Here is an 18,964-nt window from a genome sequence, read left to right as displayed (position 1 = left end):
TGAGAAGGGTGGGTGTTAGCTCTTCTCTAAATGTTTGGTAGAATTCACCTGTGAAGCCATCTGTTTCTGGACTTGTGTTTGTTGGAAGATTTTTAATTACAGTTTCAATTTCATTACTTGTGATTAGTCTGTTCATATTTTCTGTTTCTTCCTGGTTCAGTCTTGGAAGGTTATACCTTTCTAAGAATTTGTCCATTTCTTCCAGGTTGTCCATTTTATTGGCATAGAGTTGCTTGTAGTAGTCTCTTAGGATGCTTTGTATTTCTGTGGTGTCTGTTGTAACTTCTCCTTTTTCATTTCTAATTTTATTGATTTGAGTCCTCTCCCTCTTTTTCTTGATGAGTCTGGCTAATGGTTTATGAATTTTGTTTATCTTCTCAAAGAACCAGCTTTTAGTTTTATTGATCTTTGCTATTGTTTTCTTTGTTTCTGTTTCATTTATTTCTGCTCTGATATTTATGACTTCTTTCCTTCTGCTAACTTTGGGTTTTGTTTGTTCTTCTTTCTCTAGTTCCTTTAGGTGTAAGATTAGACTGTTTACTTGAGATTTTTCTTGTTTCTTGAGGTAGTCTTTATAGCTATAAACTTCCCTCTTAGAACTGCTTTTGCTGCATCCCATAGGTTTTGGATCATCGTGTTTTCATTGTCATTTGTCTCTAGGTATATTTCGATTTCCTCTTTGATTTCTTCAGTGATCTCTTTGTTGTTTAGTAAACGTATTGTTTAGCCTCCATGTGTTTGTGTTTTTTACGTTTTCTTCCCTGTAATTCATTTCTCATCTCATAGTGTTTTGGTCCGAAAAGATGCTTGATATGATTTCAGTTTTCCTAAATTTACTGAGGCTTGATTTGTGACCCAAGATGTGATATATCCTGGAGAATGTTCCATGCACACTTGAGAAGAAAGCGTAATCTGTTGTTTTTGGATGGAATGTCCTATAAATATCAATTAAATCTATCTGGTCTATTGTGTCATTTAAAGCTTCTGTTTCCTTATTTATTTTCATTTTCGATGATCTGTCCATTGGTGTAAGTGAGGTGTTAAAGTCCCCCACTATTATTGTGTTACTGTCGATTTCCTCTTTTATAGCTGTTAGCAGTTGCCTTATGTATTCAGGTGCTCCTCTGTTGGGTGCATATATATTTATAATTGTTGTATCTTCTTCTTGGATTGATCCCTTGATCATTATGTAGTGTCCTTCCTTGTCTCTTGTAACATTCTTTATTTTAAAGTCTATTTTATCTGGTGAGTATAGCTACTGCAGCTTTCTTTTGATTTCCATTTGCATGGAGTATCTTTTTCCATTCTCTCACTTTCAGTCTGTGTGTGTCCCTAGGTCTGAAGTGGGTCTCTTGTAAACAGCATATATATTATGGGTCTTGTTTTTGTATCCATTCAGCAAGCCTGTGTCTTTTGGTTGGAGCATTTAATCCATTCACGTTTAAGGTAATTATCGATATGTATGTTCCTATGACCATTTTCTTAATTGTTTTGGGTTTGTTTTTGTAGATCTTTTTTTTCTTTTGTGTTTCCCACTTAGAGAAGTTCCTTTAGCATTTGTTGTAGAGATGGTTTGGTGGTGCTGAATTCTCTTAGCTTTTGCTTGTCTGTAAAGCTTTTGATTTCTCCATCGAATCTGAATGAGATCCTTGCTGGGTAGAGTAATCTAGGTTGTAGGTTCTTCCCTTTCATCACTGTAAGTATATCATGCCACTCCCTTCTGGCTTGTAGAGTTTCTGCTGAGAAATCAGCTGTTAACCTTATGGGAGTTCCTTTGTATGTTATTTTTTGTTTTTCCCTTGCTGCTTTCAATAATTTTTCTTTGTCTTTAATTTTTGCCAGTTTGATTACTATGTGTCTCAGCATGTTTCTCCTTGGGTTTATCCTGCATGGGACTGTCTGCACTTCCTGGACTTGGGTGGCTATTTCCTTTCCCATGTTAGGGAATTTTTTGACTATAATCTCTTCAAATATTTTCTCGGGTGCTTTGTGTCTCTTTTCTCCTTCTGGGACCCCTATAATGTGAATGTTGTTGCGTTTAATGTTGTCCCAGAGGTCTCTTAGGCTGTCTTTTTTCTTTTCATTCTTTTTTCTTTATTCTGTTTTGCAGCAGTGAATTCCACCATTCTGTCTTCCAGGTGACTTATCCATTCTTCTGCCTCAGTTATTCTGCTATTGATTCCTTCTAGTGTAGTTTTCATTTCAGTTATTGTATTGCTCATCTCTGTTTGTTCTTTAATTCTTCTAGGTCTTTGTTAAACATTTCTTGCATCTTCTCAATCTTTGCCTCCATTCTTTTTCCGAGGTCCTGGATCATCTTCACTATCATTATTCTGAATTCTTTTTCTGGAAGGTTGCCTATCTCCACTTCATTTAGTTGTTTTTTGGGGGTTTTATCTTGTTCCTTCATCTGGTACATAGCCCTCTACCTTTTCATCTTGTCTATCTTTCTGTGAATGTGGTTTTTGTTCCACAGGCTCTAGGATTGTAGTTCTTCTTGCTTCTGCTCTCTGCCCTCTGGTGTATGAGGCTACCTAAGAGGCTTGTGTAAGTTTCCTGATGGGAGGGACTGGTGGTGGCTAGAGCTGACTGTTGCTCTGGTGGGCAGAGCTCAGTAAAACTTTAATCTGCTTGACTGTTGATGGGTGGGGCTGGGTTCCCTCCCTGTTGGTTGTTTTTCCTGAGGCAACCCAACACTGGAGCCTACCTGGGCTAATGACACTCTGGGAGGGCTCTCGCTAAGGAGTACTACGTGGGGTACTACGTGGGGCTCTCGCTAAGGAGTACTACGTGGGGCTAATGACACTCTGGGAGGGCTCTCGCTAAGGAGTACTTCCCAGAACCTCCACTGCCAGCGTCCCCAGTCCCCACGGTGTGCCAAGCTCACCCCTCCCACCCCCCCACCGCCTCTGCAGGAGACCCTCCAACAGTAGCAGGTAGGTCTGGTTCAGTTTCCCCTGGGGTCACTGCTCCTTCACCTGGGTCCCGATGCGCACACTACTTTGTGTGTGCCCTCCAAGAGTGGAATCTCTGTTCCCCCAGTGCTGTCGAAATCCTGCAATCAATTCCCACAAGGCTTCAACGTCTGATTCTCTAGGAATTCCTCCTCCCGTTGCTGGACCCGCAGGTTGGGAAGCCTGACTTGGGGCTCAGAACCTTCACTCCAGTGGGTGGACTTCTGTGTTATAAGTGTTCTCCAGTCTGTGAGTCACCCACCCAGCAGTTATGGGATTTGATTTTACTGTGATTGCGCCCCTCCTACCATCTCATTGTGGCCTCTCCTTTACCTTTGGATGTGGGGTATCTATTTTGGTGAGTTCCAGTGTCTTCCTGTCAATGATTGTCCAGCAGCTAGTTGTGATTCTGGTGTTCTCGCAAGAGGGAGTGAGTGCATGTCCTTCTACTACACCATCTTGGTTCCTCCCTCCTCCTCCTTTCACTTTCTTAATCATGTCTTTTGATGCACAGAAGTTTTATATTCTGATGATTCCCAATATATCTATTTATTTCTTTCATTGCTTATATTTTTTGTGTCATGTAAGAATCCACTGCCAAATCCAAGTTCACGAAGATTTATTCCTATGTTTTCTTCTAAGATTTTTATAGTTATGTCTCTCACAGTTAGGTCTTAGATCCATTTTTAGTTGATTTTTGCATATAGTATGAAGTAAGTGTCCAACTTCATTCTTTTACATGTGGATATCCAGTTATCCCAGAACCATTTATGGAAGAGACTATTATTTCACCATTGAATAGTCCTGGCAACCTTTTGAAAATTATTCGTACATGCATGGGTTTATTTCTGGACTTGCGAGTCTATTCCATTGATCTATGTATCTGTCCTTATGCCAGTACCACACTGTTTTGATTGCTATAACTTTTAATAAGTTGTGAAATCAAAGTATGAATCCTCCTACTTACTTATTTTTCAACATTGTTTTGACTGTTCGGAATCCCTTGCAATTCCATATGAATTTTAGGATCAACTTATCCATTTCTGCAAAAACTTCTGTTTTTTTCTCATGTAAGTAAATTATTTTTGAAGGAACAACTGACAGTTTTATCTTTTCCCTTCTTATTTTTATACTTCCCATTTCCTTTTATTATATTGCTTTTAAGCATTACAGCCATAGTGGGTGTCTTGTCATGCTCGTAGTCTTAAATGGAACTCTTGTAAACTTTCTCCCCAAGTTTAATATTTTCCATAGCTTTGGGAAATAAAATATTTATGAAGTTAAGAAACTTTATTCCTTGTTACTAAGAATTATATGATTGTATTAAATACATTTTCTACATTTATGGAAATAATTGTATAGTTTTTTGCCCTTAGTATTCTGATGTGATGAATTTCATTAATAGTTATTTTTGCTGTTGAACCATCTTTTTAATCCTGGGATAAACCTTACCTAATCATGAATTTTTTTAAAAGTCAAATTGGTTTTGATTATCCAAAATTATATTTAATATTTTAAAATTAAATGGCTCTATATTTTCTTGTACTGTTTTCACCAGATTTTGGAACCAAGGTCACACTAACCTCATCAAATGAGCTGGTTTTCATTCTTTTTCTGTTTTTTGGAATAATTTGTCTAACATAGGAATTAATGGTTTTGAATATCTATTAAAACTCCCTTGTAACATCACCTGGGCCCAGGGCTTCTTCCAAGAGAAATTTTTAAACTATCCTATCAGTTTCTGTGATACATTTCTTAAATCAAGATCTATTTCAAGGGCCCATCTGTAGCTGCCTATGGTATTTTTGCAGATTTTGCAGATTTTGAGTTCAGTAAAAATACAAAGTTACATTGATGAATATTCTTTACAATTTCAGGATTTTATAGAGCAGCTACTAAAAATAATGCAAGAGGATATCACCAGAATAAATCTGGTGATAAATGTAATTCACATAGTAACAGAATAAAAGATGACGCTTCACTAGATTCAGAAAAACACTGGAAAACATTTAATACCTAATCATGTTAAAATTAGTAAACTTCAAATGGAAATGAATGTCCTCAATATGATAAAATCAGGCCATCTGCAAAAAGCCTACGGCTACACTTAATACAAAGTATTGAATACTTTCCCTTCAAGAGGGGGAACAAGGCAAGGATCCCCACTCTTACCATGCCTATTAAACATTGTACTGGAAGTACTAGCCATTATAATAAGGCAAGAAAGAGAAATAAAAGATATAGAGGATGAGAAGAAAGAAGAATAACTCTTTGTCAGTGACATGACATGTACATAGAAAATTCTAAGAAATCTATACAAAGTTACTTGAACTAATAAGTGAATTTAGAAAGGTTGCAAAATACAAAATCAGTATATAAAGATCAACTGTATTTTTATTTTATTTATTTTATTTTTATTTTATATTTATTATATACTAGTAATAGTCAACTGGAAATGGAATTTTAAAATTCTATTTACTTAGCAACCAAAATAAAATACTTAGAATAAGTTTTTAGAAGTACATACAAGCCCTGTATACTTCAAACTATGAAAATTGCTGACAAAAATTAATATTGGATTGGAAAACTCAATATTAAAATTCAGTTTGCTCTAAATTGATTTATAGATTCAGTGCCATCCCAATTAAAATGCCATTGGGCTTTTTTGGTAGATATTAACAAATGGGTTCCAAAATTTATGTGGAAATGCAAGCAAAGTATTTTTTTTTTTTTCAAGCAAAGTATTATTATATCTAAAACAATATTGAAAAAGAACAAAGTTGAAAGATTTACACTACCTGATTTCAAGATTTGCTATAATGCTATGCTATATACTAATGCTGTACTATGTACTAATCAAGACAATGTCATACTTTCATAAGGATAGCTATATAGATCAGTAAAAAAGAATACAGCACCTAGAAGTAAGCTTACACCTGTGCAGTTACTTGATTTTCTTTCTTTTTTTTTTTTTTTTTTTTTTTTTACAAGAAGCTCTAAGGTAATAGCTCGGAATTTTGGTGATGTGGGTTTGGGAGAAAAGTGAAAAAAAATGAATTTCAGTCTATGGGTGTTGGTATTCATGGGAGTCATTTTAAGAAATGTGCACTTACTGAAAGAGAACTCCATACTAGGATTTCTTTTCCTTGAGGTATATGTTAATCAATCACCTGGATAAGTGGTAATCAGAATATTGCTTCCAAAATACTATTTCTATAGAGCATGACTATCAGTTAACTGAAAACTTTTTTTTCCACACACACACACACACACACACACACACACACTGTATTTTATTTTTACAAGAGATAAATAAACTGACACCAAGCATTGTAAATGGATGACCGCAACAAAAGCAACAATGATTGCAATTACCAAACACGAAACACGAAACACTCATGCTGTGTCATAATATTGACATTCAGTCCAGTAATCCTCCACTGTAACGGCTCCTTTACTTTGCAGTGAAAATTGATTTGTATATTTTTGCCTCTGAGTCCTTGTGGGATTTTCTTTTCTATTTATTCAAACAGAAAGTCACAAAAATTATCATCATCCTCATCAGTTCACTCAGTCCCATGTAATTAATTTTTTTTCATCTTGATCTTTTTGTTAGCACTTTTATGAATTCATCAGTTTTCCATTAGAGTTCTGAAAATATTTATTCATTCAGTTCAGCAGTATAGTCAGTTACCAGAAACCTGTACTTGTCAGAGTCTTTTCCATGAATTCCTTGAAGATGAAACCCTTTTATAGGAACATTTTTGCAAAAGCATCAGAGTGTACCCAGAACTGTCTGTAAATGACAAAAGACTTAAAAATGACCACAGTTAAAGATTTGATGAAAGTTGATAATAATGCAATTGACAAGGAAATTTAGTTATTTCTGATATATGTTTTAAAGTAATAACTAGAATTATGACTTATAACATTATACCAGAACATATAAGATTTTTAGAAATTTCATGTAATGTCTGAAACATTTATATTAATATATTTCCATACAAATAACCCAAAGAAAGTTTAGTATTAGTTGTTTTTTTGTTTGTTTTTTTGTACTGCAGGTTCTTATCAGTCAATTGTATACACATCAGTGTATACATGTCACTTGATTTTCTAAAAAGCATGAAATCAATCAGGGGAGAAAGGAAAGTCATTTCTGCACATTGTGCTTGAACAACTAAATACCAACATGGGGAAAAAATAAACATGACACGACGTACTTCACACACCATATACAAACATCAATTCAAGATGCATCACAGACCTAAATGTAAATGCTAAAACTATGAAGCTTTTACAAGAAAACATGAGAATATCCTTGTGACTTGCATGTAGGCAAAGGTTTCGCAAAGACAGGACACAGAAACAATAATCATAAAAGATAAAAACTATAAATTCAAATGTATCTAAATGTAAAACTTCTGTTAAACTTCACTGTTAAAGTGAAAAGCCACAGGCTGTCAGAAAATAGTCACAAAAATTCACAAAAACGCATCTATGTAGGGGATTAGTATCCATGAAATATAAAGGCTTCTACAACTGAAAAATGAGAAGGCAAACCAATGAAAAATGAGCCAAAGATTTGAATATTTTTCAGAAGAAGATATAAGAATGACCACAAGCACATAGAAAAGTGATCAACATCATGAGCTGAGAAGGAAATGTACGTTCAGCCACAATGAAATACCACTATATATCCAGTATAATGGTTAAAATTTAAAAGACTGACAATACCATAGGTTGGCAAGGATGTGGAGCAGTTTGAACTCTCATACATCATTGGTGGGAATAGAAAATGATAGAGCACTGGAGAAAACCTTTTGGGAGTTTTTTAATCAAACTAATCATATACTTGCCCTATAACATAGCAGTTACAGTCCTCTGTGTATACCCAAGAGAAGTGAAAGCATGTCCACAAAAAGGCTTATCCGAGAATATTAATAGCAACTCTATTTGAAGGCCCCCAAACTGGAAATAGCCCAGCTGTCTGTCAGTAAGAAAATACATAAATGAACTGTGATGTATTCCTTATATGGAATACTGCTCAGCAATAAAAAGGAACATGAATAAATCTCAAACATGTTAAATGAAAGAAGCCTCACACAAAAGAGTTCACTACTGTGTGACTCCATTTATCTGAGATCCTAGAAGAGTTACAACTAATCTGTGATGGAAAAAAAAAATTAACACTGTTTGCCACTGGGGTCAAGAATGACTGGAAGGAGGTATGAGGGAACTTTCTGGAGTGAAGGTAACATTCTGTATCTTTATATAAGTTGGGGCCACACAGGTTTATGCATTTTTGAGAATTTATCAGGTGATACACTTAAGATTTGTGCATTTCGTTGTAAGTTTTGCCTCAAAAAAGGAAAAAGGAGATCTGAAAAAATATGGAACTCTAGTTAATGGCAAGCCTACTGAAATATTTAGGGACAGTGTACTAATGTTTATGATTTACTTTGAAATGCATCAAAAAATGTAAATGAATTGAAGGATTGATAGCTGGATGAGATATGTGATAAAGCAAGTCAGTGAACTGTTGATATATGGATGTTTGGTGCAGTATTCTTTCAGCTTTCTCTGTGTTTGAAAATTTTCATGATAAAATGTTGAAAGTGACTCAGGAGATGAAACCAGAGCATCTTTTTTCAGTAGAATGCGTTGATTTTTTGGTTTATGAAGCAGAGGCAATATAACGTAGTAGAGCTAGAACTGGTTCAAATCCAAGATCCTTGACTTACTAGCTGTGGGATCTTGGGATCTTACTGAATGATCTGTGCCTCAGTTTCCTCTAAAGTAATCAAAATCACAGTCATAGGGTTATTAAGATGGGTGGATGGATGGATGGATGGATGATACTTGGATTAGTTCTTACCACATATTAAGCTCCATATGTGTCAGTTACTAGCCAAGCATAATTGAAATACATACATTTAATTTAAGAAGCAAGTGTTTTCCTTGATTCTGCTTTAAATTTTCAAATTTCACCTTCTTTTAAAATATTTTATAGTTGAGATCGACAGCAGTTCTGGTAGAGGCATGATGAGGGAGGGGAGTAAGAGGAAAGTGGGGGAATGGATGGATGGAGAAATGAAAAGGACTGAGTTTTATGCATTTCAATAACAAGGTCACCATGTACTTGATGAGCCTTTTTTTAAAGCTTTTTTTTTTTAAGTATTTATGTTGCACATGTTTTTTTTTTTTACACACTAAAAACCACTCCGTTTTATTAATTAACATATAATAAGTTCACACATACTGTAAATAAAGTACATGTTTTCTGTATGTTCTACGGGAAATAGATGCATTGCATAAAACCTGTATTAATGTCTATAGATTGACCTAGACGCTGAGATGGTGAGCACTGTAGCTGGCGTTGGAATTCAAGGTACAGATAAAGAAGGTGGAGCTAAAGGAGAAGAACAGCCCATTAGTTCTCCTTGGGATGTAGTTTTTGGAAGGTCAGGTATGTAAAGTTTTGCTATTAAATATAAGTAAATTTTGCTAAGTAAAAGTTTTAAGATATTATGGGAACATTCATTTTTGACTAATTCTTTTACTAGTTATTTTATGCTTTTATACCAATGACTTGGGATTTGTTAATTGCATAAAAACAAAGCCAGCAGTAATATACAGAAGATAGAGTAAATATATCATTATATATTACGTGTAACATTACATACATATTATATTTTATACACAAGATAGGGTATGTATTTCTCTAATGTTAAAGAATTTCATCTTAGTTGCAGCTTCCAATTAAGATAGTTCTGAATATTCTGAAATTGGACGGACTATAGTTTCAGAATTTCAAAAGATTATTCACGCAGTATACTGTTTAACAATGTCCTTTTTATTTACCGTCACGTAAAAAATCAAGAAATGACAGCGGGGGTTTTTTTAGATTATCAATAAAATTTTTATTTAATTATTTTAGCTTCTTTTGAGTAGTTAAAAAAAACTTTACCTATATACAATGGAATATTACTCAGCCATCAAAAGAATGAAATCTTGCCATTTGTGACAACATGAATGGACCTAGAGGGTGAGAAAGACAAATACTGTATAATTTCGCCCATATGTGGAATCTAAAAACAAATGAGCAAACATAACAAAACAGAAAGAGAGTCATAGATACAGACAACAAACACGGAAGGGGATGGTGGGGATGAGTGAAATAGGTGAGGAAAATTGAGGTACAAATTTCCAGTTACAAAAGAAATGAGTCACAGGAATGCAATGTACAACATGAGGAATATAGTCAATAATAATACAATATCTTTGGTAACTAGACTTACGGTGTGATCATTTTGCAATGTATAGAAATATCAAATCACTACATTGTGTACCAGGAGCTATCAATAGAGTTGTAGTCGATTATACTTCAAAAAACAAACGTATAGAAAAAGAGATCAGATTTGTGGTCACCAGAGGGGTGGGGGATTTGGATGAAGGTGGTCAAAAGGTACAAAATTCCAGTTATAAGATACATAAGAAGTAGGGCTATAATGTACAACATGATTAATATAACTAACAATGCTGTATGTGTGTATGAAAGTTGTTAAGATAAGTAAATCCTAAGAGTTCCTAAGAGTTCTCATCATAAGGAAAAAGATTGTTTTTTCTTTTCTTTTTTAATCTGTATGAGGTGATGGATATTCACTAAGCTTAATGTAATTATTTCATGATGTATGTAAGTCAGATCATGTTGTACATCTTAAACTTATACAGTGCTATATATGTCAATTATATAAATAAAACTGGAAGAAAAAGTTAAGATTAAAAAATATAACTTAATTTAAAAAGTAAAAACTTTATCCTACTGAATTACTTAGATAATTGAAAATGAGATTTGCTTTATTTTTACAATCTTTGTTACCTATATATTACTTGACTAAAAGATAATCCAGGAGCGCTAGTGCTCTTATTTTTCACTGGCCCTCAGCGTTGCTGACATGGTTATCTACATGTTTAAAACCAGAGTAATAAAGAAAGAAATTTAGTAGAATATATTGAAAATGGAACTTGGAGCTAAATGGTTTGTATGATTTTAATATATTTATAGAGTGACTTAAGCACCATCTTAGTTGGATGATTTTACATTTGAGATAATTTTTTTATGATGCCAATTTGGTTATAATTCAAATACCTTAATTTTTTCATTGTGATTAACTTTTTATAAAGCTTTTAATATTTATAGAGTAACTGAATGAACTTCTGGTACTACCTGCACTTAATATATGTAACTTAGGTATTTTGTGTAAGTTATTTTTGAAAATTCCATTTTTGGAATTTGGTGCCCTAATAATGATGAGTTGTTTTAGTGGCTCACAGTGGGGAGGGGTTGAGAAGGTAGAGGGAGCAGTGTGTCTCAAGAGTAGTCAATAAGGGGATATATTATATGTAGAGATTTTTAAAACAATAAGAAAACCAACTACACCTCGATCTTCTTTTTATCACCATGCACCAGCAATTCTAAATAATTTGTGTTAAAAATACTCATCCCCATCAGGACTTAACCGGACTTGCCTCCCTGCTTTTGGTACACACCTGAGCTATTTGAACATAATCTTATAGATGGAAAAACAGTCTGAAATATATCTGTTAGTAAAATAGTCAAAGCGGATGAGAACTGTTATTTTGGTATGTTATTACCTTCCCTCAAGGAAAAAAAAAATTCTCTTAATATGTAAGCCCCCAGTGATTTATGGTTAATAGTCCATATAGGAATTCAGTTACTGATATTTATATTTTACATCTTACAGCCTGTATTTACTGTCTGTTAGTAATTGCCACAGTAAAGCTTCATAAGAAATCATCCCCAAACTCATATAAACCTAAACCTTTATTTCTCACTTACATACAGGGTTGGGGTTCAGTTGATCAAGGCTGAGCCTGGGCTTGGTTCCAGACTGTTTTCTGGGTCCAGATCTGCTCCATTTGTTTCTCCTTTTTCTTGAGCCAGTAGCTGACTGAGGTATATTCTTTTGGCAAAAGGCAGGAGCGCAGGAGAGTAAGACCAGTTACACACATTTAAAGCCTTTGCTCATGTCACATCTGCTTACCTACTGTCATTAAAGCAAGTCACAAAACTAAGCTGAAAGTTATGGGGCAGGGATATGCACTTTGCCTACAGTGAGGCAATGGCAAGGGTGTGGTTGTATTATTACCACAGAGGAATAAAGACTTGAGACCAGTAATTCAATCTGTTACATATTTCAGAATTTACATTGCTTAAAAACAGGGTGTACTTTACCGGATGCTTTACTAAGTTGGATTTATTTAATAAAGTACTTACATATTTTTATAGGCTAAAAATTTTTCAGTCATACTTTATGGCATGGAATTTCTGGTTGTTTATCTCATATTGAGAGTGTACCCAAATTGCTTTCCAAGAAAAATATTGGCTCTGTTGACAAGTACTCCCCAGCTTCCAACTGGAGTGATGTGCTGAGGCTCGTGTCTTTATTAAGCTCAGCTTTTAGAAAAGGAAGTGACTCCTACCTTAGCTCAATAGATCATTAAAAGCATATGGTTCCACATTTAACTTACAGTTTTAACTTAGCTTCACTCCAGGTACTTGGCAAGAGGAGTAATCTTGAATGCACTTAAATAAGCTCAACACCTTTCAAAATGCTAAGAGAAAATGGTTTTCAAGTACTGTGTGAAGGACTTCTAATCACAATGACTGCAAGAGTTACGTACCCAAGGCATTCATGGTTAGATTTGCGAAGTACTTAAATTTCCTAGAAATTCTATTTAAGGTTTGGAGGAGTTGGTCAGAGTCGCATCAGTTTCGAAGTGGTGTGTTACCCCAAAACATTTTAAGAGCCACTGCTTTAAATCACTCTGAAGTCTAATCCTGAATTAATGCATATTGTCAGAGTATATGGGGAAATTGGATCATAGAATAATTGCTCTCCTTACAATTGTTTTTACTTAATTGTATTTTGACATCATGTCATTCATTTAAAAATATATTGACACATCAACATATCTTACATTCATTCATATGTGTATATGTTTCATATTATATATTTCATCAAAACACGGTCCTGTGGGACTTCTGAACTGTTTTTACTATGAGGGTTTGCTGCTAATTTCAGTTATTATCTTATAAATAACCTCTCTGATGATCTACTAGAGAATTTTTCTGTGTTATAGATAATTATGTTTTTTTCTAAGTATCAAGTTTGTTTTTAAGCTCCTGGATAATTTGAATATCATAACTAATTGTGTTTGCATTGTTATATTGATTCCTAGGAAACTTAGAGACAGATTTGTCTCTAGCAAAGTGTAACGGAAACATGACATTCATTTTTTAATATTACTTGGCTGCATCTTTCTTTTCTACTCTATTTACCTATTGCTTCAATTTTCTTATTTTAAATCTATTTATCTTAATATGGTTTATTTCCTTGTAAACTACCTGAATACTTAGTGAAATAAAAGTAGAAGTAAATAAATCCAGTAGAATAATTTTTTTTTTTTTTTTGCGGTACGCAGGCCTCTCACTGCTGTGGCCTCTCCCGCTGCGGAGCACAGGCTCCGGATGCGCAGGCTCAGCGGCCATGGTCACGGGCCCAGCTGCATGTGGGATCTTCCCGGACCGGGGCACGAACCTGTGTCCCCTGCATCGGCAGGCGGACTGTCAACCACTGTGCCACCAGGGAAGCCCCAGTAGAATAATTTACTGAACTGATTGGGTATGATAATTGATCCATGTGGAAAAAAAATCTGTTAATCATAAAACTAAAAATGCTTTAAGAACAATAAATGTACATTTATAGAATGTACTTTTTTTTTTTTTTTTTTTTTTTTTTTTGCGGTATGTGGGCCTCTCACTGTTGTGGCCTCTCCCGTTGCGGAGCACAGGCTCCGGACACGCAGGCTCAGCGGCCATGGCTCACGGGCCCAGCCGCTCTGCGGCATGTGGGATCCTCCCAGGCCGGGGCATGAGCCCCTGTCCCCTGCATCAGCAGGCGGACTCTCAACCACTGCGCCACCAGGGAAGCCCTATAGAATGTACATTTTTAACCAGTCTTTTGATGTTTAAGTGTGTGTTTTCTGACAGTCTTATACCAATCACAATGTATTATTTTGGTTTCCTTAAACTGTGATGAGTTTTTAAAACACCTGCAAAGAAAACGGGGCTGAAATTTTTAAAACCTATTCTTTCCAATTGTCTTTCCACATCTTATTCACTAACAATTTGACTTTGCTACTTGCCTTTATTGTCTTTCCAAAGTATTAACTTTGTTTTCAGAGGAAAAACTTCCTTCCAATTCATTCATATTGAATTGGTAATTGTACAACTGGTTTAAGCAGATGTGGGATTAAATGCAACTTGAAGGGGACTGTGGTTAAGAAAAATGGTTCTTATAAAAAAGCACTTAAATTCTTTAATACTTTAAGAATTATATAGAATATTTCTGAAATTCTACCATAGTTAGGAGTATGAGAAAGGATGGAATTATCAGAAGGAAAACATGAAAAATAGATAAGGTATTGTGGTATCTTTATATATTAAGCTGTTCTGCAGTGCAAACAATGGACCACAGCTACACCTGACAGCATGGAGAAGTACCAAGAAATCTGTTGAGTGGAGAAAGCACCTTTTATAGAATGTTCAGTAGCAAGCAAGACTAACTATACATTGAGCGATCCATTCAGACATGGTAAAATTTTAAAATCAAAGAAGATAATGAAAAAGACAAATTTTTAGACTGGTAGTTCCTTCTGGGAAGAGGAGGAGGTTATGCTCACAGAGGGATGCAGGAAGTTTTCAAATAATCTTCCCTTTTCTTGAGCTGGTGTTGTGCACATGGATGTTTAGTTATTATTTAAACTTTATGTAGAACAGTTATCCATTCATATGCATATTTAAGTAAAAATTAAACCTTAAAAGGAAAGAAAATAGATCAGATAAAGAGAGTGAAAAATAACAAAGACAATATACAGTTGAATATATACCCCACCAAGAGACTCAGATAATGAACAGCATACTTCAAAAAGAGATTAGGGAAAGGGACTTGAAATACCTCTGATTATTTTAAATATATATGTAATATGTAAATGTGTGTGTGTTTGTATTTTTATTAGTACCTGAATATTTAACCTAATTATGCCATTACAGTGATAAAAGCATGGAAATAATTCACATAAATTGATTTTTACAAAAAATCACTTTATAAAAGTTATTTTCATCTGTCCATTTTTGATTATCACTCTAAATATGGTCAAAACTTTATAATGAACTAAAAATAATTAAAAATAACTCCAATAAATTCATTTTTTCACCAGAAACATTGCCATGTTTCTAAAATGCATATCAAGTCTGCGCTGTCTCCACTTAATGCCAGACAATAACCCGAGAATTTTTTTTATCGTAAAGGTCAGAACCCCTGGTAGTCTCTAAGTACTTCAGACTTCACCTGATTTTAAATCATTTACAGAAAGGATAGTGTGCCCAAATCCCATTAACCTTCCTTGACCCTTTAATCAGCATTTCCCTAGATAGAAATTTAATTGTACTTATTTGACCTTTAATGATTGAAATCCAACTATTTAGTATGCTAGTCTGGTAATCTACAGCTTAGATAATATGTTTCTCTGACTTCCATTAATATGCTCTAAATAAAATACATTTATCCTCTTATCAGATGATACAGAATTTTTGGGGGGAATAAATTTTATATAATGTGACTGGTGTGTTTTTATTTTAACAAAATAAAAACAGTAGTAGTATTTTTATATCTGAATAACTATTATCACACTGACTTGGTGTTTATAAGGGTTTTTTTTTTCAGTTCGAATGATGAGGTAATAATTTACAGAAAGTAACATTTACCCTTAATAGGTGTAAGTTCTATTGTGAAGAATCTTTATAGCCATTGCTACAATCAAGATATAGAATATTTCCATCACCCCAAAAAGTTCTCTTATGACTCTGTTCAGTCTCCCTCCATCCCCCTCTACCACCCACTCTACCCACTCCATCCACTGGCAACAATGATTTCTTGTTCCTCAGTGTAGTTTTGTATGTCTGGTTTCTTTCAGTTACCATAATCTTCTGCAGTTCATCCATGTTCTTGCATGTATCAGTTCTTTTTTATTGCTGAGTAGTATTCCATTGTACAGCTGTACCACAATTTGTTTATTAATTCACCAGTTGGTAAGCATTTCAGCTGGCTCTGGTTTATGCCAATTATGATTAAAGCCTCTATAAACATTTGTGTACAGGTTTTTATGTGGACATATATTTTCTCTTGGGCAAATGCTTAGGAATGAAATTGCTAGATCATATGATAAATATGTGTAATTTTATAAGAAACTGCCAAACTGTTTCCAAAGTTGCTGTTTTCTTAAAAACCCCGTGTCTGGCTGGAATAATTTTGCTTTTGCGTGTAGAACTAACTTTAACATTTCTTGCAGCACATGTCTGCTAACAGTGATTTCTCTTGGCCCTTTCTTTGGAGGGGGAGGGTCTGAAAAAGTAATTAGCATTCATTTTTGAAAGCTATTTTTACTTCATAAATAAGTCTGGATTGGCTTTTTTTTTCTTGATATTTTAAAGATGTCATTCCACTGTGTTATAGCTTACATAGTATAAACAAGAAGTCTGATTTAATTCTTTTCTTATTCCTTAGTATAAAAAATGTGTTTTTTCCTCTGGCTGCCTTCAAGATTTTCTCTTTGGTTTTCAGCAGTTTGATTGATACGTCTAGGAGTTATCCTGCTTAGGATTCTTGATGTCCTTCGTTATTTGGAAAAATTCTCAACCATTATCTTCTCAAATAGTTTTTCTGTTCCTTTCTCTTCTTTCTGGGATTTCAGTTACTCATACGTTAGATTCTAATATTATATTCAACAACTTTTACATATTATGGTTTTGGGGTTTTTTAAATTTTCACCCTTTATTCTCTTTGTGTTTCAGTGTGCATAATTTCTGTTGATTTATCTTTAGGGTCATTGATTGTTTCTTCAGCTGTGTCTAGTCCACTGATGAGCTTGTGGAAGGAATTTTTCATTTCTGATATTATTCTTTTTCTAATAGTATTTTTCCATTTTAATATTTCTTAGAGATTTCATCTGTCTGCTCAAATTCCCCATCTATTTAGGTATGTTGGCCATCTTTTTCTCTAGATTCTTTACCATAGTAAGCATAGTGATTTCAAAGTCTATGTCATAGATCTAAATTTCAGGTCAGCTCTGAGTCTGTTTTTGTTGATCACTTTGTCTCTTGAAAATGTTTTTTTGTTTGTTTTCTTATTTTGTTTTGCTTACATTTATGTGCGTCTTCTCATTTTTTGTTAAATTCCAGTCATGCGTGGAACTATAGAGGCTGAGATCAATAGTATTTGTCATTATTATGGGAGGTTGAGTCAATTTAGTCAGAAGCTGGCCTGGATCTGGATTTTATTATTGCTGTGAGTTCTGTCAAATCACCATAGCTTTCACAGTCCTCTAGCAGTGGGCTGTTGCCTAAGCCTGCGGGGCTAGATGCTAGAGACTTTTTCTTAGTGTTAGTACTCCACCGTCAGCTTTCAGTCAGCCAGCACAGATCCCCGGGGGATAGACTGCTGCTGTCTTTCTGTACTAGATTGCATCGGGGCTAAGGGAGAGTTCTCTGTTGTTCTGGTGAGCCTCAGTCTTAGGGAAGCACTGTGTGCCTGGGCCTCCATGAAACAAGGTGGAGAGCTTAGAGCTTTTTCAGTGATTCTGTTCCTTCTGTCTCTGGCAGCTTAACTCTGTCTTATATTTGTGAGTGGTTTTTAAGCGTTTCCTGCTTCTCTCCCAGCAGTGGGAAATCTCTACTTGGTGTCTGGGGTCTTTGGCCAAAGACATTTCCTTGCCCCTCCACCAGAGAGGTTTTTTTTTCCTCTCTCCCTCCTCCAGTTATAATTAGTCTTTTCCTGTGTCCTGGCAGTGACAGACTTTGTTGCTTTTTCCTAGTGGATTAAGGCTTTGCTTTACAGGGGAGATTTAGAAGCTGTGCAGAAAAAACCATTTACACTAATGGATGATTTCACAGATGCCATTAAGAGGGTTCTAGTCAACTATTTTGATCATAGTTGCTTAAAATAACACAGAATTTGTAAAAGCTGGACTGCAGGTAATTTTTATATTAATATTTCATTTGCTGATTCTGTTCCTGTTTTCTGAAACTATTTCACTAATCCTTGATAATTGATAATTATGAGGCATTTTGCCTTTAAAAATACTTAACTCCCAAAACCTTTTTAGCTATTGGCATTGTCCTTTTTTTATTTTTAATTTGTGACTGCTGTAAGTCAGTGATTCTAAGGACACTTTTTTTTTTTATATAAATTTATTTTATTTATTTATTTTTGGCTGTGTTGAGTCCTCATTGCTGCACGCAGGCTTTCTCTAGTTGTGTCGAGCAGGGGTTACTCTTTGTTGCAGTACAGGGGCTTCTCATTGTGGTGGCTTCTCTTGTTGCAGAGAATGGGCTCTAGGCACATGGACTTCAGTAGTTGTGGCTCATGGGCTTAGTTGCTCCACAGCATGTGGGATCTTCCTGAACCTGGGATCGAACCCCTGTCCCCTGCACTGGCAGGCGGATTCTTAACCACTGCGCCACCAGGGAAGTCCCAAGTGCACTCTTAATTTAAGGTTGCAATGTTCATGATTGCCACATTCTTGTTAGAAGGAACTAATACCCATACTTGGTGATACAACTATATACTTTTTTTTTTTTATAAACTTATTTATTTTTTGCTGTATTGGGTCATCGTTTCTGTGTGAGGGCTTTCTCTAGTTGCGGCGAGCGGGGTCCACTCTTCATCATGTTGCGTGGGCCTTTCACTGTCGCGGCCTCTCTTGTTGTGGAGCACAGGCTCCAGACGTGCAGGCTCAGTAGTTGTGGCTCACGGGCCCAGTTGCTCCGCAGCATGTGGGATCTTCCCAGACCGGGGCACGAACCCGTGTCCCCTGCATCGGCAGGTGGATTCTCAACCACTGTGCCACCAGGGAAGCCCCTACTT

At 35.3% G+C, this 18,964-nt stretch overlaps 1 protein-coding gene across 1 annotated transcript in view; it reads left to right on the top strand.

Moving 5' to 3' along the window:
* The window catches only part of NHLRC2 (NHL repeat containing 2), a 57,616-nt gene that overhangs the window by 23,274 nt on the left and 15,378 nt on the right, over positions 1-18,964 (top strand). Inside the window, exon 5 of the mRNA XM_007469617.1 lies at positions 9,294-9,423. Within this exon, the coding sequence (XP_007469679.1) occupies positions 9,294-9,423 (130 nt within the window). The remainder of the gene's footprint in view (positions 1-9,293; positions 9,424-18,964) is intronic.

The sequence above is a fragment of the Lipotes vexillifer genome, unplaced genomic scaffold (assembly GCF_000442215.2).
Source record: "Lipotes vexillifer unplaced genomic scaffold, Lipotes_vexillifer_v1.1 scaffold240, whole genome shotgun sequence".
NCBI classification, from domain to species: Eukaryota; Metazoa; Chordata; class Mammalia; order Artiodactyla; family Lipotidae; genus Lipotes; species Lipotes vexillifer.
The sequence above is the reverse complement of the archived record's forward strand: the minus strand, read 5'-3'. Positions and strand labels throughout refer to the sequence as shown.